Source organism: Phacochoerus africanus, chromosome 5 (assembly GCF_016906955.1).
Source record: "Phacochoerus africanus isolate WHEZ1 chromosome 5, ROS_Pafr_v1, whole genome shotgun sequence".
NCBI classification, from domain to species: Eukaryota; Metazoa; Chordata; class Mammalia; order Artiodactyla; family Suidae; genus Phacochoerus; species Phacochoerus africanus.
In genome coordinates this window covers 35,439,113-35,460,906 of record NC_062548.1, presented here as the reverse complement: position 1 = coordinate 35,460,906, position 21,794 = coordinate 35,439,113, and the positions used below count along the sequence as shown (strand labels likewise).

Sequence of the window (21,794 nt, the reverse complement as noted above, 5' to 3'; positions counted from 1 at the left end):
GCAAAAAAAAAAAAAAATCAATGTCATACACCACATTAACAAAAGAAAAGCCCAAAACCTTATGATCATCTAGATAGATGCAGAAAAAGCATTTGACAAAATCCAACATCCATTCAAGCTAAAAAGTCTTACCAAAGGGGGTATAGAGGGAACATACCTTAACATAATAAAAACTATTTATGACAAACCCACAGTCAATTTAATACTTAATGGATAGAAGCCAAAAGCCTTCCTGCTAAAATCTGGAACAAGACAAGGATGCCCACTCTCACCAATTTTATTCACCAGAGTGTTGGAAGTCCTAGGCACAGCAATCAGACAAACAAAAGAAATACAAGGTAAAATTGTACTGGAAGAGAAGAGGTAAAATTGTTACTCTGTGCAGATGACATGACACTATATACAAAAAACCCTAAGAACGCCACACAAAAACTACTCGAACTGATCAATGAATTCAGCAAAGTAGCGGGATACAAGATTAATAGTCAGGAATCGGTGGCACTTCTATATATTAACAAAGGAATATAAAAATACCCTTTAAATTCATACCCCCAAAAATGAAGTACCTAGGAATAAACCTGACCAAGGAGGTGAAAGACCTATATGCTGAGAACTAGAAAACATTAATCAAGGAAATGAAAGAGAATTCAAAGACTTGGAAAGATAGTCCATGCTCCTGGATTGGAAGAATTAATATCGTTAAAATGGCCATACTTCCCGAAGTATATATAGATAACTTTAAATAACCTTCCTCCTTTAGCATCCCCCCCTTCCCTGCCCCCCAAGTAAAATGATTAATCGGAACAGGGAGCTTTAAAGGGCACTCCTTGCCCTGAGAGAGCTGCAGGTTTCCCACCCCTCAGGGTGAAAACTATGAACAGGAAGGAAGAGATGTCTGATGACCCACTTGCTGTTGTGTCCAGAGTTGGGTTTTTTTTTTTTTTTTTTGTCTTTTTGCTATTTCTTTGGGCCGCTCCCGTGGCATATGGAGGTTCCCAGGCTAGGGGTCTAATCGGAGCTGTAGCCACTGGCCTACGCCAGAGCCACAGCAACAAGGGATCCGAGCCGCATCTGCAACCTACACCACAGCTCACAGCAACGCCGGATCCCTAACCCACTGAGCAAGGGCAGGGATCGAACCTGCAACCTCATGGTTCCTAGTCGGATTGGTTAACCACTGCGCCACGACGGGAACTCCCAGAGTTGGGTTCTGCAGCCCGCCTGTTGTTTCCGTTCAGTTTTTCAATCTCCTCCAGCGAAAATTCTCTGTCTGGCACGACCTATTCCTTGGACAGGCTTTGCTACCTTGACTGCCTGACAGAGAAGGGGCTTCAGAGCCGTCCTCAGCTTTGCAAACCCTGGGATGAAGTTCCAGTGCCTCCCGCTAAGATGAGGTGCTGAACATCGGACTGTGGCCAAAAACAGGTATAAACGTGGAAAATGTTTTCCAGGGAAGAGGAGAGTGTTAGGAAGCATAGGCTCAACAGCTGGACTGCTTGTAACTCAGTCCTTCCTTCCCCAATGATGAGCTGTGTGACCTTGGCCAAGTGGCCCTACCTCTCTGAGCCAAAGGACTTGAAACAGTACTTAGCACATAACAAACATTCCAAACCACAGCACTTACGATCATGGTGTGTTATATTGTTTATCACACTGTAAGACACTTTTTAAAAAATATATCTTTTTTGGAGTACTCCTCGTGGTGCTGTGCATTAAAGGCTCTGGCATTGTCACTGCAGTGGCTCGGGTTGCTGCTGTGGTGGGAGTTTGATCCCTGGCCCAGGAACTTCCACATACTGCAAAAGAAACCATAAGCCAATGCATTGGTAATTATTGATTATCAGGATGATATACACTCATTTCCAAACCCCTTTCTGAACCTACCACTGCTGGGGAATACAGCTGTTTGGCTGCTTTAAAAATGGTGAGAATTTCATGATTCTCTATTAACATATTCCGGCTGAGTTCTGAATTAATTATCTTACTAGGTTTCTGGTGCCTCGGTCTATTTTTAATTTTATTATTATTATTACTATTATTTTTTTTTGTCTTTTGTCTTTTTTGTTGTTGTTGTTGTTGTTGTTGCTATTTCTTGGGCCGCTCCCGTGGCATATGGAGGTTCCCAGGCTAGGGGTTGAATCTGAGCTGTAGCCACCGGCCTACGCCAGAGCCACAGCAACGAGGGATCCGAGCCGCGTCTGCAACCTACACCACAGCTCACGGCAACGCCGGATCGTTAACCCACTGAGCAAGGGCAGGGACCGAACCCGCAACCTCATGGTTCCTAGTCGAATTCGTTAACCACTGCGCCACAACGGGAACTCCAATTTTATTATTTTATTTTTTGCTTTTTTTTTTAAGGGCTGCACCTGCGGCACATGGAAGTTCCCAGGCCTAGGCCAGAGCCACAGCATCGCAGCATCTGAGCCTTGTCTGTGACCTACACCACAGCTCATGGCAACACCGGATCCTTAACCCACTGAGCAAGGTCAGGGATTGAACCCGAAACCTCATGGTTCCTAGTCGGATTCATTTCCGCTGCGCCCCGACGGGAACTCCAACGGCTGCATCTATGATCCTGGTTGATGTTCCTGATGTCCTTGTCTGAAGGCCTCAGAGGCTTAGCTCACTGGTTATGCATCTTACTAAATTTCTCCTCTTCACCTTTCATATCCATACCTGCTATAAAGAAAAGCAACTATGAAGCATGAATGCAGCCAACCTCTACAACAAGAGCATTCTCATTTTGAAAATTTTCAATTTTCTTGCCACATAACAATGAGCTATGGTGTGTCACCAATCCACAGTATAATTAACTTCTTGTCTTTGGGTCCTTATGCATTTACATATCCAATTATCTTTCTATTTAATTTCTCATGGTTTTGCTACATTGACTAAAACTTTTAAATAAGAAAATCTTCTGAATGTAATGGACTTTGCGGTTCACTCGTAACCAGTTTTTTTTTTTGTTTGTTTCTTTGTTCGTTTTTTTAGGATGACTGAATGCTACTGCATAATGCTGTGAAGTTTCCCTGGCAGGGTGGAGAGCACCCAGATTCCTGGTCCACCAGGATGACTGCTGAAAAGAGACGACGTGGATGAAATTACGCAGAAGCCAGGAGCTGTGGAGAGGCAGCAGCAACAGAGGTGACACAGAGGCAGGGCTGATTTGTACTCATGCACACTCCTTGGTCCAGGGGATACTGCACCGGTGCATTTAATCATGTCAGTGCCAATGTAGATAACCTGGCCAAAAGCAGTTTTTGCCCCATAGGAATTTCTGTTTGTTTGCTTTTTAATTTTTTTTTTTATTAAAGCATAGGTGACTTACAATGGTGTGTCAATTTCTGCTGTACAGCAAAGTGACTCAGTCATACATCTGTATACATTCTTTTTCTCATATTATTTTTCATCACATTCTACCCCAAGAGACTGGATATAATGCCCCACGCTGTACAGCAGGACCTCACTGCTTATCCCTTCTAAAGGTCATAGTTTGCATCTTCCGCCTGGCTTCTTGAGAACTCTGCGGATCTATTCTAAATGTAATCGTTTGCATCTTCTGCCTGGCTTCTTGAGAACTCTGCGGATCTATTCTAAATGTAATCGTTTGTATCTTCTGCCTGGCTTCTTGAGAACTCTGTAGCCATTCCCATGCTTTCTGTCAGAGCAGACGGAACTAAGAGCTTCATCAATGGAGCATCACTGTGATCACGCGGGAACATCCATGTGCGGACAGAGCCTCTGCACATCAGATGCGAGTGTGAATGAGCTCAGACACACGGCCTGTGGCTGCAGAGGTTGACCTTCAGGGCTTCGGTTCTAATCTCTGGGATGAGGTTTTGAAATATGGACAATGTATGTGCACAGGTGACTTTTCTCACCATCAAGAAGGTGAACTCAAGCTTTGACCTGTATCATCTGCGTCATCAGCAGTAACGTAAGACTTTGACAGCAAATGCTGGCTACTTAGCTCCTTGTTAAGATGAGTCTCTGGCTCTAGGAATGGGACACAATTAATTTTGTTAGGAAGGAAAGGAGATAACCTTCGTTTTTGTCTCCCACTTTGGGAGTTGTGGCCACAACTTACTATATAATCAGATGCAGTTTGCTCAAGGAATCCTCATCAGAGATGGCTCTTGTATAGCAAGTCGTGCTGGAAGCTGACACGGAGAGGTTTGCTACATGGGACCAGAAAGCCATCTAATTCAGAGCAGACTTGAGAAACACATCATTAGGAGAACATGTCCAATCACCCATGCAGAGACAGTCTACTAATATCATTTATTCTTTCTGGCCATGCCGCTTTTTAAAAGGGAGGGTAGTTTTATTTCGAGTATCATTTAGGATAGGTCCCAGCCCTCTGATTTAAGCCAAAGGACATCAATTCACAAATTTTCCTGGTAGACTTTATTTCAATAAGGGGTTGTGTGCAGCTGCTGTATCTGAAATGAACAGCAGAAGGGAAACGTGAGCAAGTCATAATCGGCAATCACTTCTCCTTCATCAAATCCAGCAGATCGTCATCTATTCCCTTCTCACTCAGCTCATCTAAACTGTAGTATCGGTGGACGATGTCCTCGGCAGTGACCACCACGACGCGGAGCCCGTGGCTATCTCTGCCCAGTTGGCATCCGATGGCTGATGATACCACCATGTCGAGGTTCTGGTAAGTGCCCCCAGCATTCCTATGGTAGTGGCCTGAGAACACGGCTTTGACCCCTGCAGGGAAGGGAGAAGAACATTAGGGTGTCAAGATTTCCATTTAGGTCACTTGGGGCTCCCAGGGTTTCTTCAGAGAACAACAGCCTATTATTATAGAAAACGCATAATATTATTCAGTATGTAACAAATAAGGCAGCCTATCCAAAATCATTTCAAGGATAACTCATGATGCTTGATTAACCTGTTTGTCATAACCGGTACAGGGAACAAGGAGAAAGAGGGTGATAAGGTGAATGACTTTGAGAGAGATGAAGGAAATATTTTGAAGCCAATATAAACCATTATAGGAGGGAGCTCCCTGGTGGTCTACGGGTTAGGATTTGGCACTTTTCACCACTGTGGCCTGGGTTCAATCCCTGGTCTGGATACTGAGATCCCACATCAAGCCACAGTATGCTGTGGCCAAAACAAAACAAAAACAAACAAAAAAACCAAAAACAACAACAATCATAGCAGAGAGGGCGTTCGTCTACGAAAAATGCTTATGGAGTTCTAATCAAGATAGCACAGCATGTTCAACATTTAATGCATCCCCCTCTCTGTAAACTTAGACATGATGGATAAGATACAAACAAGAAAACCAAACGACAGAAGTAGCTACAAAACCAAAGCCAAGAGCTCTACCGACAAGAAACAAAAAACAAAACAAAAAAGCAGGAATGCAGAGCAATGAGTGGGGTTACAATGTTCCTGGAGTTGAGCTCTTATAACTGAGACTGAAAGCACTTTCTCTGAGACGAGGAAATAAAGCCCAGCTCCTGGGTTGAAACAGGAGTGGCGCTGAGACCTGCGTTTATGGGAGGAGCTTGAAGGAAACTACTGTTGCCCGCTGCCCTGGAGCAGGGTGGTGGGCTGGGGTGGTTAACAAGCACCTCAGGAAAAAAAAAACAAAACCAAACCTGATTTGTAATGTTTATAGTCCATGGCATAAACACTCTCAGGGTGGCTGATTTCAAATGACCAGTGCAATGTCACTGAAGCAGAAGTGGAAGCACCCCGACATGCGGTGTTTCCACCACACAGATACGAGAGCAACCACAGAGCAAGGGCGAGAGTGATACGGAGCAAGATAATGAGAAACTGCTAAGGGCTGAGTATGAGTCTTTGTTACCGTTGCTTCTGAATATAATTTATTTAATGGTGAGTCTGTATAACTAAACTGTAATAATGTCTCTTTATCAACGTAATTCCTTAATGCTTCATCATTGGTTTTCATGTGCTGGTAGGATCTGTCTCCTGGGTGAAGGCATATAGCCACCCATGGGTCTAGGAAGGAAGGATGCACACAGGCTCAAGTCTAAAACCTGTAACAGGAGTTCCCGTCATGGTGCAGCGGAAATGAATCTGACTAGGAACGATGAGGTTGTGGGTTCAATCCCTGGCCTCGCTCAGTGGGTTAAGGATCTGGCGTTGCCATGAGCTACGGTGTAGGTCACAGATGCAGCTTGGATTTGGCATTGTTGTGGCTCTGGCATAGGCCAGGAGCAACAGCTCCGATTAGACCCCTAGCCTGAGAACCTCCGTATGCCATGAGTGTGGCCCTAAAAAAAAAAAAAAAAAAGACAATACATAAATAAAACCTGTAACATCTTTTCCCAGGATGACTATGGGGCCAGGACTCTAAAGCACTATTATAAGGCCTGGCCCCAGATGGGGGCCATCTGGAAGTGACCAAAACCTCTAGACAGGGAGAAGTGCATCAAGAGAGAAAGTGAGGGAGGAGTTCCTATGGGGACTCAGCAGGTTAAGAATCTGACTAGTATCCGTGTGAATGCGGGTTTGATCCCTGGCTTCGCTCAGTGGGTTAAAGATCCAGCATTGCTGTGAGCTGTGGTGTAGGCTGCAGATATGGCTAGGATCCTGCATTGCCGTGGCTCTCATGGAGGCTGGCAGCTGTAGCTCCAACTAGAGTCCTAGCCTGGGAATTTCCATGTGCCGCAGGTGTGGCCCTAAAAAGAAAAAGAAGAAAAAAAGAAAGAAAAAAGTGAGGGAAAAACGAAATTCAAAAAAATAACCTCTTATTCAAATTAAACCTGAAATAAAAAATTCTACCACCTGTGAAAACCTCATGCTATTAAGCAAGACAGTCTACAAACTCAGTAACGTGAATTCACTTCAGGTGAAATAAGCGATATAAAACTGTCTGAAAAATTTTTAAAATAAATGTTGAGGATATCAAATATCCCCAATAAAGAACTAATATCCATAAAAAAGAATAAAACATTATGAAACAAAACAGGCATGAATGAAACAACAATAGTTGGTAATGAAAATTTAGAAATGGTGGACATAGAAGATGTAACAACAGTTAAAGTTTCAAAACAAACAAAAACCAAGCAGGAGGCATAACTCTCCCAGACTTCAAGAAATACTACAAAGTCACAGTCATCAAAACAGTGTGGTACTGGGATCAAAACAGACAGACAGACCAATGGAACAGAATAGAGAACCCGGAAATAAACCCTGACACCTATGGTCAATTAATCTTTGACAAGGGAGGCAAGAACATCAAATGGGAAAAAGAAAGTCTATTCAGCAAGCATTGCTGGGAAACCTGGACAGCTGCATGCAAAGCAATGAAACTAGAACACACCCTCACACCATGCACAAAAACAAACTCCAAATGGCTGAAAGACTTCAATATACGACAGGACACCATCAAACTCCTAGAAGAAAACATAGGCAAAACACTCTCTGACATCAGCATCATGAATATTTTCTCAGGTCAGTCTCCCAAAGCAATAGAAATTAGAGGAAAAAATAGGAGTTCCCGTCGTGGCGCAGTGGTTAACGAATCCGACTAGGAACCATGAGGTTGCGGGTTCGGTCCCTGCCCTTGCTCAGTGGGTTAACGATCCGGCGTTGCCGTGAGCTGTGGTGTAGGTTGCAGACGCGGCTCGGATCCCGCGTTGCTGTGACTCTGGCGTAGGCCGGTGGCTACAGGTCCGATTCAACCCCTAGCCTGGGAACCTCCATATGCCGCGGGAGCGGCCCAAGAAATAGCAACAACAACAACAACAACAACAACAAAGACAAAAAAGATAAAAAAAAAAAAAGAAATTAGAGCAAAAATAAACCCATGGGACCTCATCAAACTGAAAAGCTTTTGCACAGCAAAGGAAACCCAAAAGAAAACAAAAAGACAACTTACAGAATGGGAGAAAAGAGTTTCAAATGATGCAACCGACAAGGGCTTAATCTCTAGAATATATAAACAACTTATACAACACAACAGCAAAAAAGCCAATCAAGCAATGGAAAAATGGGCAAAAAGACCTGAATAGACATTTCTCCAAAGAAGATACACAGATGGCCAGCAAACACATGAAAAAATGCTCAACATGGCTGATCATAAGAGAAATGCAAATCAAAACTACCATGAGATACCACCTCACACCAGTCAGAATGGCCATCATTAATAAATCCACAAATAACAAGTGCTGGAGGGGCTGTGGAGAAAAGGGAACCCTCCTGCACTGTTGGTGGGAATGTCAACTGGTACAGCCACTATGGAGAACAGTCTGGAGATACCTTAGAAATCTATACATAGAACTTCCATATGACCCAGCAATCCCACTCTTGGGCATCTATCCGGACAAAACTCTACTTAAAAGAGACACATGCACCCGCATGTTCATTGCAGCACTATTCACAATAGCCAGGACATGGAAACAACCCAAATGTCCATCGACAGATGATTGGATTTGGAAGATGTGGTATATATATACACAATGGAATACTACTCAGCCATAAAAAAGAATGACATCATGCCATTTGTAGCAACATGGATGGAACTAGAGAATCTCATCCTGAGTGAAATGAGCCAGAAAGACAAAGACAAATACCATATGATATCACTTATAACTGGAATGTAATATCCAGCACAAATGAACATCTTCTCAGAAAAGAAAATCATGGACTTGGAGAAGAGACTTGTGGCTGCCTGATGGGAGGGGGAGGGAGTGGGAGGGATCGGGAGCTTGGGCTTATCAGACACAACTTAGAATAGATTTACAAGGAGATCCTGCTGAATAGCATTGAGAACTTTGTCTAGATACTCATGTTGCAACAGAAGAAAGGGTGGGGGAAAAAAAATGTAAATGTAATGTATACATGTAAGGATAACTTGATCCCTTTGCTGTACAGTGGGAAAAAAAAAAGTTTCAAAACAAAATTCTCAATAAATAGGATAAACCCTCAACTAGACACTCATCACACAGGGAGTTCATAGACATAAAAGGTAGAATTGAGGTGCTGAATCAGAAAACATCACAGAGACCCAGACATAATTATGCAAAACGAATAAGCATTTCAAAGAACCCAAAGAATGGGTTAAGAGATATCAATGGATGCTTAGGAGGAGACAGAAGAGAAGAAAGGAGGCAATAATAGTAAGAATAACTTGAAGAAATAATAGCTGGGAATTTTCCAAAAAAGAGGAACATATGGGTTTTCAAATGAAAAGTACTAAGTAAATAAATAAAAGTCCATTCATAATGCCATATATCATGGTAAAATTATGGAGTACCGAAAAGAAAAATCTCAAAAAGATATCATGGCAAAAATATGAAGGAATGACAGTTAGACAGGTAGCAAGCATGTCAGCAATAAAAGAATCAAAGGCAATATCTTCAAAATGCTGAGGGCAAGTAACTATGAACCTTAAATTTTATCTTTTATTTTTTTTTAGGGCTGCACCCATGGCATATGGAAGTCCCCAGGCTAGGAGTCAAATTGGAGCTGCAGCTGCTGGCCTACTCCATAGCTGCAGCATTGTAAGATCTGAGCTGCATCTGTGAGCTGCATCCACAGCAATGCTGGATCCTTAACCCACTGAGTGAGGTGAGGGATCAAACTTGTTTCCTAATCCTCATGGATACTAGTTGGGTTTGTTACCACTAAACTACAACAAGAACTCTGAACCTTAAATTTTTTTGTTGTTGTTGTTTGTTTGATTTTCAGGGCTGTATCCATGGCATATGGAGGTTCCCAGGCTAGGGCTCTAATCAGAGCTATAGCTGCCGGCCACAGCCACAGTCACAGCAATGCCAGATCCAAGCCATATCTGTGACCTACACCACAACTCACAGTAATGCCAGATCCTTAACCCACTGAGCCAAGGCCAGGAATCAAACCCGCAACCTCATGGTTCCTAGTCAGATTTGTTTCTGCTGAGCCACAACAGGAATTACTGAACCTTAAATTTTATATTTAGCTAAACTATCATTCAAGTTTCAGGGTGAAAATAATAGATTTCTGGACAAATAAAGGCTAGGAGTTTACCACTTCTAAAAACATTATACTAAACATTATGCTAATAAGTTAAAAAAGATGCAAAAGGCCACATATTATATGACTCCATTTATAAGAAATGTCCAGAATGGGCAGATCCATAGGGAAAGGAAGTATGTTAGTGGTTGCTGGAGGAGGAGTAGAAAGAGGGAGTGGGGAGTGACTGCTAGTGAGCACAGGATTCTTGGTGGAATGGTAAAAATGGTCCGGATATAGACAGTGGCAATGGTTGCACAACATTGTGAATGTATGAAGACCACTGAATTTTGGAGTAAATTGTATGGAATGTGAATTTTTTTAATGTAACCCCCCCCTCACCAAAAAAAAAAACCTGTATGGGAAAGGGAGGAGGCTAGAATGATCCATGTGGTAATGGATTAGATGTGGAGACATCAGGTTGAACTCGTGTCCAGCCTAATATTGAAACCCTCCTGACATCTGAAAACATTTATAGATATGTATGTACACAGGCTAGTAGACAGACACATGCTTCCTAGCTCTGCCAGGTTTTCCTAAGAGCTTGGACACACATGAGCAGTGAGCACACCCAGCATCCACATCTTGGTTTCTAATTCTATTCTCCAACAAAAGGAACTACAGATCCTTGGAGAAATGGCTACTGTAACACTGAGGGCAGGAAACGTATTTTTAAAAAATCCATGGTTCCAGAATTCCCATCGTGGCTCAGTGGTTAATGAATCCGACTAGGAACCATGAGGTTGTGGGTTCGGTCCCTGCCCTTGCTCAGTGGGTTAAGGATCTGGCGTGGCCGTGAGCTGTGGTGTACGTCATAGACGTGGCTCGGATCCTGCATTGCTGTGGCTCTGGCATAGGCTGGTGGCTATAGCTCTGATTAGACCCCTAGCCTGGGAACTTCCATATGCCACGGGAGTGGCTCTAGAAAAGGCAAAAAGACCAAAAAAAAAAAAAATTCCATGGTTCCTTACTAATACAAATAAATGACTGAATAAATACATAAATGTGGGGGAGAGAGAAAAACACCCCATACAGAGTAACAAATAATTTATGGAGATATGCCTCCTTCAAGGAGGTGGAGTGTAATTCCTCACCCCTTAGGTATGGGCTGTGCACGGTGACTTCCTTCCAAAGAGTAAAGTATAAAGAGGGGTTTAAAAAAAAAAAAACTTTACCGTGGAGAAACAGTGATGAGAGGTTGATATGATTGTGAATCAAGTGGCATTGGAGAGTTCCCTTGTGGCTCAGTGGGTTAAGGACCCCATGCCGTCACTGCTGTGGCTCTGTTACTGTAGTGGTGCAAGTTCAATCCTTGACCTGGGAATTTTTGGATGCTGTGGACACAGGACCCTACCATCACCCAGCAAAAGACCCAACTGACCTGTGTAGTCTTTCAAGCCCACAATTCCTTCATGAGAAAAACATAAGACAGATCCCAAGAGATAGTCTATAAAATACCAGACCAATACTTCTCAAAACTGTCAATGTTATCGAAAACATGGCAAGTCTGAAAATGGTCACAACCAAGAGGGGTCTTAGGAGATAGGGTAACTACATGTAATACGGTATACTAGATGAGAACCTGGAGCAGAAAAAGGACATTAGGTAAAAGGTAAGAGAATCTAATTACGGACTTTAGTTAATAAAAATGTATCAGCATTGCTTCATTAATTGTAGCAAATGTACCGTACTAGCTGGCGTAAGATAATGTTGGGAAGCTGGGTACCAGGCATAGGGAATTCTCTGTATTATCTTGTTATTATTATTTTTTGTCTTTTTAGAGCATATGGAGGTTCCCAGGTTAGGCATTAAATTGGAGCTGTAGTTGCTGGCCTACACCACAGCGACAGCAATGATGGATCCAAGGCGCATCTGTGACCTACAGCTTAGCTCACAGAAATGCCAGATCCTTAACCCACTGAGCAAGGCTAGGGATCGAACCTGCGCCCTCATGGATGCTAGTCAGATTGGTTTCCGCTGAGCCACAATGGGAACTCCTGTATTATCTTTAATTTTTTTTTTTTCTTTTTAGGGCCGCACCTGTGGCATATGGAGTCAAGTTGGAGCTACAGCTGTCAGCCTACACCACAGTCACAGCAACGCTGGATCCGAGCCTCGTCTGCAACCTACACCACAGCTCATGGCAACACTGGATCCCGAACCACTGAGTGGGGCCAAGGGTTCAAAGCCGCATCCTCATGAATACTATTTGGATTCGTTTCTGTGGCACCACAACAGGACCTCCTATCTTTGTAATTTTTATGTAAATCTAAAATTGTTCTGAAACTTAAGCCTTTCCCAAAAAATATGGATAATTTCCAAAAGAACTGAAATGTAATATATAGATTTCAATCAGCAAAGAGGGAAAAAAAATCACAACTAGAACAAATTCTCAATGTTTCTAACACCAAATGTTGGTGCAGAGGAACTGGATGGTTCCTATGGTGCTGATGGGAATGTAAAGTCAGATGGCATTTAGAAAAAGAGTCTGGCAGTTGCTTACACAACTGATCATGCACTTACCAGAGGACCTAGGAATGGAACTCTTGGATATGTATCCAGAGGAATGAAAATTTATATTCACTCTAAACTCTGTATGCAGAGTTCACAGCAGCTTTGTTTTGTGACTGTCAGAAACTGGACACAACCTTAACATCCTTCAGTGGGTGAATGACTAAACTCTGATATATCCACACCATGGAATACTATTCACCAATAACAAGGCATCAATTAGTGATTCACGCAACATGCAATGCCTTGAATGGCTAACAGGGACATTATGCTAGTTAAAAAAAAAAAAAGCCAACTCAGAGGGTTCCACACTCTATGATTCTCTTGACATAACATTCTTCTGTTTTTTTGGGTTTTTTTGCTTTTTTTAATGGCTGCACCCACAGCATATGGAAGTTCCCAGGCTAGGGGTCAAATCAGAGCTACAGCTGCCAGTCTACACCACAGCCACAGAAATGTGGGATCCAAGCCTTGTCTGAGACCTACACCACAGCTCAAGGCCAGGGATCGAACCTGCAACCTCATGGTTCCTAATCGGATTCACTAACCACTGAGCCACGACGGGAACTCCTCCCATAACATTCTGAAGTGACAAAATTAGAGACAGGGTTGCTAGCAGATAGGGACAGGCACGAGGGGGGCTGGGACTGGGTGTGGCCACAGAGGGCAGCAGGAGGGATCCCCGTGGTGGAGGAACTGTTCTGCATTTGACAATGATTCCAAAAGCTGTGGAAGAAATATGCTCCAAGTGTTTACAGCAGCAGGGTTCCAGGAGACTTTGAACAGAGTTCTGGAGCTACAGCCACTCTCGTGTGGCAGGACCTGAGACCCACTTGTGGGCAGATGTGGCTGTCAGCCAGCTGAGGTGCACAGGTAGGGGTGGGAAGGAAGTGACCAGGGCCTCCCTACCTCAAACAGCCAAGGGTGGGGAGAAACAGCTATTTCCATTTCCTGTTGCGAGGATGCAAACACACAACTCATTTCAGAGGGTAATCAGGTGTTACTAGGTTCTCGCATTTTACTGTGTGTTGACCCAACACCAATCAACATTTTCATATAAACTTATCCTTCAGAAACACCCAGAGAAGAGTCCGCAGACGTAGGTGTGTTGTGTCTGTGGGCATAAATATACAGTGTTCACTGAGGCATGATCTGCAATGTTCATTTACAGGAGACTGGATAGATCAGAGTACACGTATTTTTAAAAGAGAGAGGTTTTCATGTACTGCCATTGAAAGGCACCAAATATGAAGTATGAATAGCAAGATGTCAAAACAGTGTTGTGTGATCCTGTTTTTGTAAAATAAAGATAAATAATGTCTGAATAAAGATGGTGTGTGTGTTTGTGTTTTTATCCTTAACTGAATAGGAGAGAAACAGACACGAACTAGACACCAGTGATTTCAGGGCCTTGGTGGTGGTGGGGGATTATGGGGAAGGGGGGGGAGGGAGGGCATTGGCTTTCTCTGTCCTGCCAGCCTACACCACAGCCACAGCAACTAAGGATCCCAGCTGCATCTGCGACCTACACCACTGCTCATGCCAATGCTGGATCCTTAACCCACTGAGGGGGGCCAGGGATTGAACCTGCGTCCTCATGGATAATGGTCGGGTTCGTTACTGCTGAGCCACAATGGGGAACTCCTTTACGTTTTTATTACTGTCATGTCTGCAGTGATAATGAGTTGATTTTGTGATTATAAACATCAAGGTGACATGGACCAGGAAAGCATGACAGGAGGGACAAAGGCTGCCACACCAAGGTGTAAAGCTGCAGCTGCAACCACTGGTTTGGGTGTCTTGCTGTAAATTGGCGGGGGGGGGGCGGGCACGGAAATGACTGCTTCCTCCACCACCTTCCAGGTTTCACAGCCCTGTGGCCCGTGCCGTCGGAGGCCCAAACGGGAGCATGTTAGACCCACCTCGGGGAGCTTCTAACAGCCAGTCGGAAAGCACTTAGTATTATTTTATTATTTTGTTGCATGCTAAATTATGTTTATGAGATTTGGCTCTTTATGGCTAATTCATAGCTGCAAACTGTATTCTTCTGGAAGGAATGCTGGGCAATTGTGAAAGTTGCTCGCATTAGCCGTAATTAGCTGTAAAACCGCATTTACGTTTAAATTTCACGCCATATAATGTATATTCTCTTGAAACTTGACCATCCTGTAGAATGGTGCATAGTATCTCTGAAGATATTATCAGCACTTTGCCCCAATGTATTCTCTTCTCAACCGTGGCAACTTCCTAGAGTTTTTCTCGTAAATTAAAACGTACTTTTGCAAAATAAAAACAAATAAAATAAAAAATAAATTTCACCCCATATTTACTGATATTAGCAGAGACGGGCACTGAAGGGGACCCTTCAAGTGACTGGCAGACCTTTCAGAGCAGGTCTTGGTGGCACAGCGGGGCTTCTTGGCAAATCAGTGTGTCCCATTCATTTCTGGTTCTGAGCCCCCTAGGGCTCACTGTTTACTGCTAATGTCCCAAGTCACAGGGAATGTGACTGAATGAGGATTTTTAAATGAGCAAAGATCCCTAGAGAGGACTAGAAATAAGTGTGAAAGAAAGAGGCTATCAGGGAGCAGAGACGCTGTGTTCAGAACCTTGCTGCTTCTGGTAAGAGAGATCCCTGCTCCCTCCTCATTGCAATGAGTCCCAAGCAGGAAACCACATAATGACCACGTGATGATGGTCACACAGGAGGCTACAGTCTGTCTCCAAGTGGGGACATATGAATGACTGTCCATTCTCCTGGGTGCTGTGCAGAGTTCAAGGCTCTGGGATATTCCTGGTTGGCCTTGGAACCACAGCCAGAAGCCTGGTATTTGATAGTGGGAATCTGAGTCTATTTCCCACCTCCTAGGAAGTCTAGGAGTTCTGGGCCCTGACAATGTCTCCTGGTCTTGTCCCAGGTAAGGGCAAACCCTAAGGCAGAGTGGGTCCCAGGGTGGCTCGGAAGGAGGTCTCTTCATTCATCATCTCGCTCATTCCTCCTGTTGGCCTTTGTCCAAGGTACATGCCCATTTCACAGATGAAAAAACTGAGGTGCAGAGAAGTTAAGAAACTAAGGCACCAAAAAAAACAAACAACCCCATCAAAAAATGGGCAGAAGATCTAAAGAGACAATTCTCCAAAGAAGACATACAAATGGCCAAAAAACACATGAAAAGATGTTCAACATCACTCATTATTAGAGAAATGCAAATCAAAACCATGATGAGGTACCACCTTACACCAGCCAGAATGGCCAGCATCCAAAAGTCTACAAACAGTAGACTGGAGAGGGTGTGGAGAAAAAAGGAACCCTATTACACTGTTGGTGGGATTGTAAATTGGTGCAACCACTGTGGAAAACTGTATGGCGATTCCTCAGAAAACTCAAAACAGAACTACCACTGGATCCAGCAATCCCCACTCCTGGGCATCTATCCAGAGAAAACCATGACTCGAAAAGACACATGTACTCCAATGTTCATTGCAGCACTATTTGCAATAGCCAAGACATGGAAACAACCTAAATGTCCACTGACAGAGGAGTGGATCAAGAAGATGTGGTACATATACATAATGGAATATTACTCAGCCCTTAAAAGGAACGAAATACTGGCATTTTTAGCAACATGGATGGACGTAGAAATTATCATGATAAGTGAAGTTAGTCAATGAGACACCAACATCAAATGTTATCACTGACATGTGCAATCTAAAAAAAAGGACACAATGAACTTCTCTGGGCAGAACAGATACTGACTCACAGACTTTGAAAAACTTATGGTTTCCAAATGAGATGGGTTGGAGGGCGGGGGGATGCGCTGGGGGTTTGGGATGGAAAAGCTATAAAATTGGGTTGTGATGATCACTGTACAACTATAAATGCAATAAAATTCATTGAGTGATTAAAAAAAAAAAAAGAAAGAAACTAAGGCAAAGTCACTCAAAAACAGGGTGGCCCAGATGAGAACTCAGGCACTTGGAGGTCAGGGCCCAAGCTTGCAGGCTCGGGTTCTGTCCCTCGGGACCTTGGGCAGGTCACTGACCTTTGTACGTCTCAACTTTCTCACCTGTATGACAGGTAATAACACCTGTCTCTCAGGTGGCAGAACGGTTTGCAGGAGAGGGCGGATGCCGGCAACGTGCACCCAGGAAACAGGAGGTGCTCATCCCCCACCCCACCCCCGCTGCAGGGGACCCTTCCAGGGCAAGGCCAGCGGCTCTCTGCTGGGGGTGACACAGACGCGGCCAGCTGCCCCTACAACGTGTGGGCCCTTGCCTGAGTTACAATCCTGCCACAAGGACTGGCAAGAAATTTTACCCGTCTCGGCTTTCTATTAGCTTTTGATGGGGACCCATTGATTCACAACTCAATGGAGGTAAGGGATGTATTAATAAATCATGGGTTGCCTGACGGGGGATTGATTTTAGCAGTGTTTTCCAGAGTTGTGCAGGGTTTCCATTCGGGAGGCTCATCAGTCATCTGTGGCTGACATGCCTCTACGGGTCCTTAATTGAGTATTACATATAGATTGTTTCTGCATTATGAACTGCTGTAAGGAAACGACAAGCATCTTCTTAAATTACCACCAGAAAAAGAATTCCCAGCAAAGACGGCCCCTGCATCAACACAGGAAGTCTCCCATGGCATTAGCTTCCTATTTATTCCTCCATGATATCAAGTCATTAAGACGCTATAAAAGCTATTTTTAAGCTGTCCTGATTCAAATTCATTTCAAATCAATCAGAGCACAGGAATGCAATCTCCATATAATTTAATATTCTAATATCAGAGACGCGCCTCAAATCAGCCAGAAACTGGGAGGCGCCCTGGTACAATTTTGGTATTAAATACTAGCTTCCTTAATGCCGTGGTGTTCCTTAGGCTTGAAAGTGTAAACAGATTCTAATTGGACAGTTTTGACTTTTATCCCCTTGAATATACATTTATGAACATGCTTTGTGTCTTTGCCAGCGGTAAGACTGAAAACTGTGTCACAAATCATTAATCACTCTCAGTTTATTCTGTCTCAGTGCTGAGGAAAAAATGAAACTTGTAAAAAAAAAAAGGAGAAAAAAAAAAAAGGAAGGTTGTGCTGTGAACATACAGAAGGCAGGTGTAAACAATCCTTCCTGCAGGTAAGGAATTTCCAGCAGGCCACCAAGATGCAGGCCTGGAGACCACGGTCCCTGCCAGTGGCCCCGGAGGGCTATGAGGCCAAGGGGAAAAGCCCATGCTTCCTAGGGCTGGGTGCTCAGCTGGTGATCCAGTGTCGGGGTGAAGGCCCACCTGACTCATTCAGAACGACATTCTTCATTATCAAGTTACGGCTTTGAGCTGCCCATGGGGGAGTTCCAGATTCCAGTATAATTGCATTCAGGATTTCACTGGCAGGGATCTTTCCAGATGCCTAAGTGCCCGTGGCCCAGGGCTGCCAGGGAACGTGGGGAAAGGAAACGGCTCTCGGGCGAGGGAGGATGCCGTTTCTTCAGCCAATTTGAAGCAATAAACATTTGCAGAGCTCCCTCTTGATGCCAGGTGTTGGTGGAGCCCCCTGCGGCACCAGACCCACCATGCCTAGCAATCGAGAGCTGAAAGTCTACAGCTGGGTAGTCCTGTAAAGCACCTTCCTAATAAAATGCAGAAAGTGAAAATAACACGTTTTGCAGTGTTTTTATTTACTGAACTCTCAGCCTGAGCTGAGCGCTTTAGCCTGTGCGTTGTCTCAGTTAAGCCTCATAAGGACCCCTGTGAGGAAGCTATCATTCCCTTTTACAGATGATGGGGGAGGCACAGAGGCCAAGTGCCTCGCTGAGGGGCACAGAGCTAGGACATGTATCTAGATCAGACTGACTCAGAAGCAGATGCTCTTCTGTCTACCACCCTAGAGGTATGAAGTGCCATGGACCATGGATGGCGCTGGGGCTCCGGAAGAAGGCTTCCTGGAGGGGGTGGCTTTGACCAAACACACCCTCGACTTCTAGTTCTTTGCCGGTGCATGACCTGGGACTTGAAAGAGGGGTATGGTTATGGTGGTGAAAATAATAAGCATCATTAATGAGTTCTCACTATCTGCCAGACGCGCTTCTGAGCCCTTTCCATGTTTTGAACTCACCGAATCCTCATGATTTCCCTATTGAAAAAAAAAAAAAAAAAAGTGCAGGTATTACCCTGGCTTTGCAGATGGGAAAACTGAGACGGAGAGAGACATTAGGGAGTTTGTCTGCTCAGTGGTTTTAAGGACAACACTTGGCAAGTGGAGCTTAAGGGCACGTCAGGGAGGGGTGACCACGAGCAAAGGACGGGAGGTGGGGGCCCATCGGGAGAAGCTGGAGCTAAACAACAACAGAAACTTCTGCAGACAGGCCCCCTCCAGGCACTGGATTTCCTCTCCAGGCTCTGGAATCCTCTCCAGACATCCAACATGGAAGAACTCACTTCCCTGGGCAGCACCGGGAGTTCCAGATTCTGGCTTAGCTGGAGGGCCCGGCAGCTGCGGCCTGAGGCTGGACCGAGTCTGGCTGAAATGGAAATAAATGGTCTCCTGACAGGAGCCAGTTGGGCTGGGGGCTGGCTTTCTCTCGGGGTGCTCAAAGCCTCCCCTCCCTTCCGGTTTCAGTCTTTCACTGACCCAAACCCTCCCATCCCCCAAACTCCCATTAACTTTCCTTTTTTTGAGTATTGCTGGTTTATTGCACCAAATTACTCCCTTGTTATCTTTCTCATATTCAGAGACATCTCAATTATAGGAGGCATGGCTTTCTTTCTATACACTATTTAAAAATTTTTAGTAAAATATAGTTGATTTACAATGTTCCTTCAATTCCTGTTGTACAGCAAAGTGACCTGGTCATACATATACGTACAGTCTTTTTTTTTTCCATTCCCATTAACATTTCATGGATATTTTCATGGACCTTCTTTTGAGGATCACCTGCAACTTAATTGACCTGAGGTCTGCAAACCTTTCCACAAAGGGCTAGACAGTAAATATTGTAAGCTATTCAGCTGCCATCGTAACTACTCAACTGCCTTCCTCTGTGACACAGAAGCAGCTACACCAAGTGTGTCAACACCTGGGCATGGCTGTGATCCAATAAAACTTTGGTTACAAAAATGAGAGGAGGGCAACTCCCAGCAATGAGGGAAAAGCATACCATCTAAAAAAGTACATTTGAGCAGTTCCCATCGTGGCTTGGCAGAAACGAAACTGACTAGTATCCATGAGGACGCAGGTTCGATCCCTGGCCTTGCTCAGTGGGCTAAGGATCTGGTGTTGCTGTGAGCTGTGGTGTAGGTTGCAGGTGCAGCTCAGATCTGGTGTTGCTGTGGCGTAGGCCAGCAGCTAAAAGCTCTGATTAGACCCCTAGCCTGGGAACCTCCATATGCCGCAGGTGCGGCCCTAGAAAAGACAAAAAAAAAAAAAGTAAAACATAGGAGTTCCTGCTGTGGCACAGTGGGTTGATGATCTGGCTTGTCTCTGTGGTGCTTCTGGTTTGGGCAGTGGGTTAGGATCTGGCATTGCCGCAGCTCCCTTTCCCTGGGAACGTCCCTATGCCACAGGTGCAACTGAAAAGGGAAAAAAATAACAGGTGAAATTAATTTTAGTTATATATTTTAACTCAGTGTGCCTGAAACATTACAATTTCAACACCTACATACAAAATATTACTATTTTATATTACTATTTTCGTAATAAGGTCTTGAAAATTCAGTGTGGGTTTTGTTTTGTCTTTTTGGGCCACACCCGTGGCATACGGAAGTTCCCAGGCTAGGGGTCAAGTCAGAGCTACAGCTGCTGGCCTACAACACATCCAAAGTATGCCAGATTTGAGCCACATCTGCCATCTGCGACCTACACCACAGCTCACAGCAATGCTGGATCCTTAACCTGCTGAGCGAGGCCAGGGATCAAACCCGAGTCCTCATGGATACTGCTCAGGTTACTGCTGAGCAACAATGGAACCTCACTCAGTGTGTATTTTATACATAGAGCCCACCTGGATTCGAACTGGCCACATGTGACTAGTGGCCACTTGTATTGAACAGTGCAGATCTGGGGTGGAGCAGAAGTGGAAATCAAATTCCAGCCCTGATATTTCTTGACAGAATGGACTTAGTTTCATCACCTATAAAATGAGGATGATAACAGCTCCCTTGCAAAGCTGCTGTTGTGAGAAACTGCTCAACTGTGCCTGGCACAAAGGAGGCACCAAATGAACAAAAGCCATTATCATACTAGTTAATTCAAGCAAGGACTGTTTCCTTAGCAGAAGTTCTTAATTATTAACACCATGCCAAATACAACAAGGCACGTTTGCAGAGTAAAAATGTTAACTACACCACATATACAAATACATTAAAAAAAAAAAATGCTGGCTCCAGGGTGATCAGTTTCCAAATTTTGCAAGGAAGTGGAACCGCTGGGTCAAAGCACACTCCCACTGTGCGTACAGCTTAAGGTGTAGCTGAAGAACCATAAACTGCAATGGTTTTAACACGTGTGCACTCCTGGAAACACCACCACCCAGAACAAGGTCACAGACCCATCCATCACTCGCCATTTCCTTTGTGGTCCTCTGCCGTCCCTCCCCCCATTTCCACCCCAGGCAACCACTGACTTGCTTTTCTGTTCCTAGAGATTAATCTGGATTTTATATAAATAGAATCACACAACGTCCATTTTTTTTTCCTGGGGGGGGGCGGGGGGAAGGTTTCTGGTTTCTTTCATCCAGCATAATTTTGAAAGACTTTTGGAAAGATTTCAGGGAAGAATCAAGAACGCGTAATTTTAAAAGACTTGTCCATGCGTCAATCGTTCCTGTTATCATTGCTGAGAAACATTCCATGGTACAGATATGCCATAATGTGTGTATCCGCTCCTCTGCTGATGGACACTGGAGCTGCTTCCAGAACTGCCTCCACGCTTGATGAGAACGGACGGACCATATGCGTTTGGGTCTATTTCTGAACTACGGATCTATTTGTTTATCTCTTAAAAACAAATACCAGTCCGGGAGTTCCTGTCGTGGCTCAGTGGTTAACGAATCCGACTAGGAACCATGAGGTTGCAGGTTCGATCCCTGACCTTGCTCAGTGGGTTAAGGATCCGTTGTTGCCCTGAGCTGTGGTGTAGGTTGCAGACGCGGCTCGGATCCAACGTTGCTGTGGCTCTGGCGTAGGCCGGTGGCTACAGCTCCGATCCGACCCCCAGCCTGGGAACCTCCATATGCTGCAGGAGTGGCCCAAGAAATTGCAAAAAGACAAAAAAACAAAACAAAACAAAAAAAAC

At 44.3% G+C, this 21,794-nt stretch overlaps 1 protein-coding gene across 1 annotated transcript in view; it reads right to left on the bottom strand.

Annotated features, from left to right (window-relative positions):
* Nucleotides 1-4,387: 4,387 nt before the first annotated feature.
* CPPED1 (calcineurin like phosphoesterase domain containing 1) overlaps nt 4,388-21,794 on the bottom strand; it is a 121,973-nt gene continuing 104,566 nt past the window's right edge. The window contains exon 4 of the mRNA XM_047780469.1: nt 4,388-4,722. Within this exon, the coding sequence (XP_047636425.1) occupies nt 4,493-4,722 (230 nt within the window). The 3' untranslated portion in view covers nt 4,388-4,492. The remainder of the gene's footprint in view (nt 4,723-21,794) is intronic.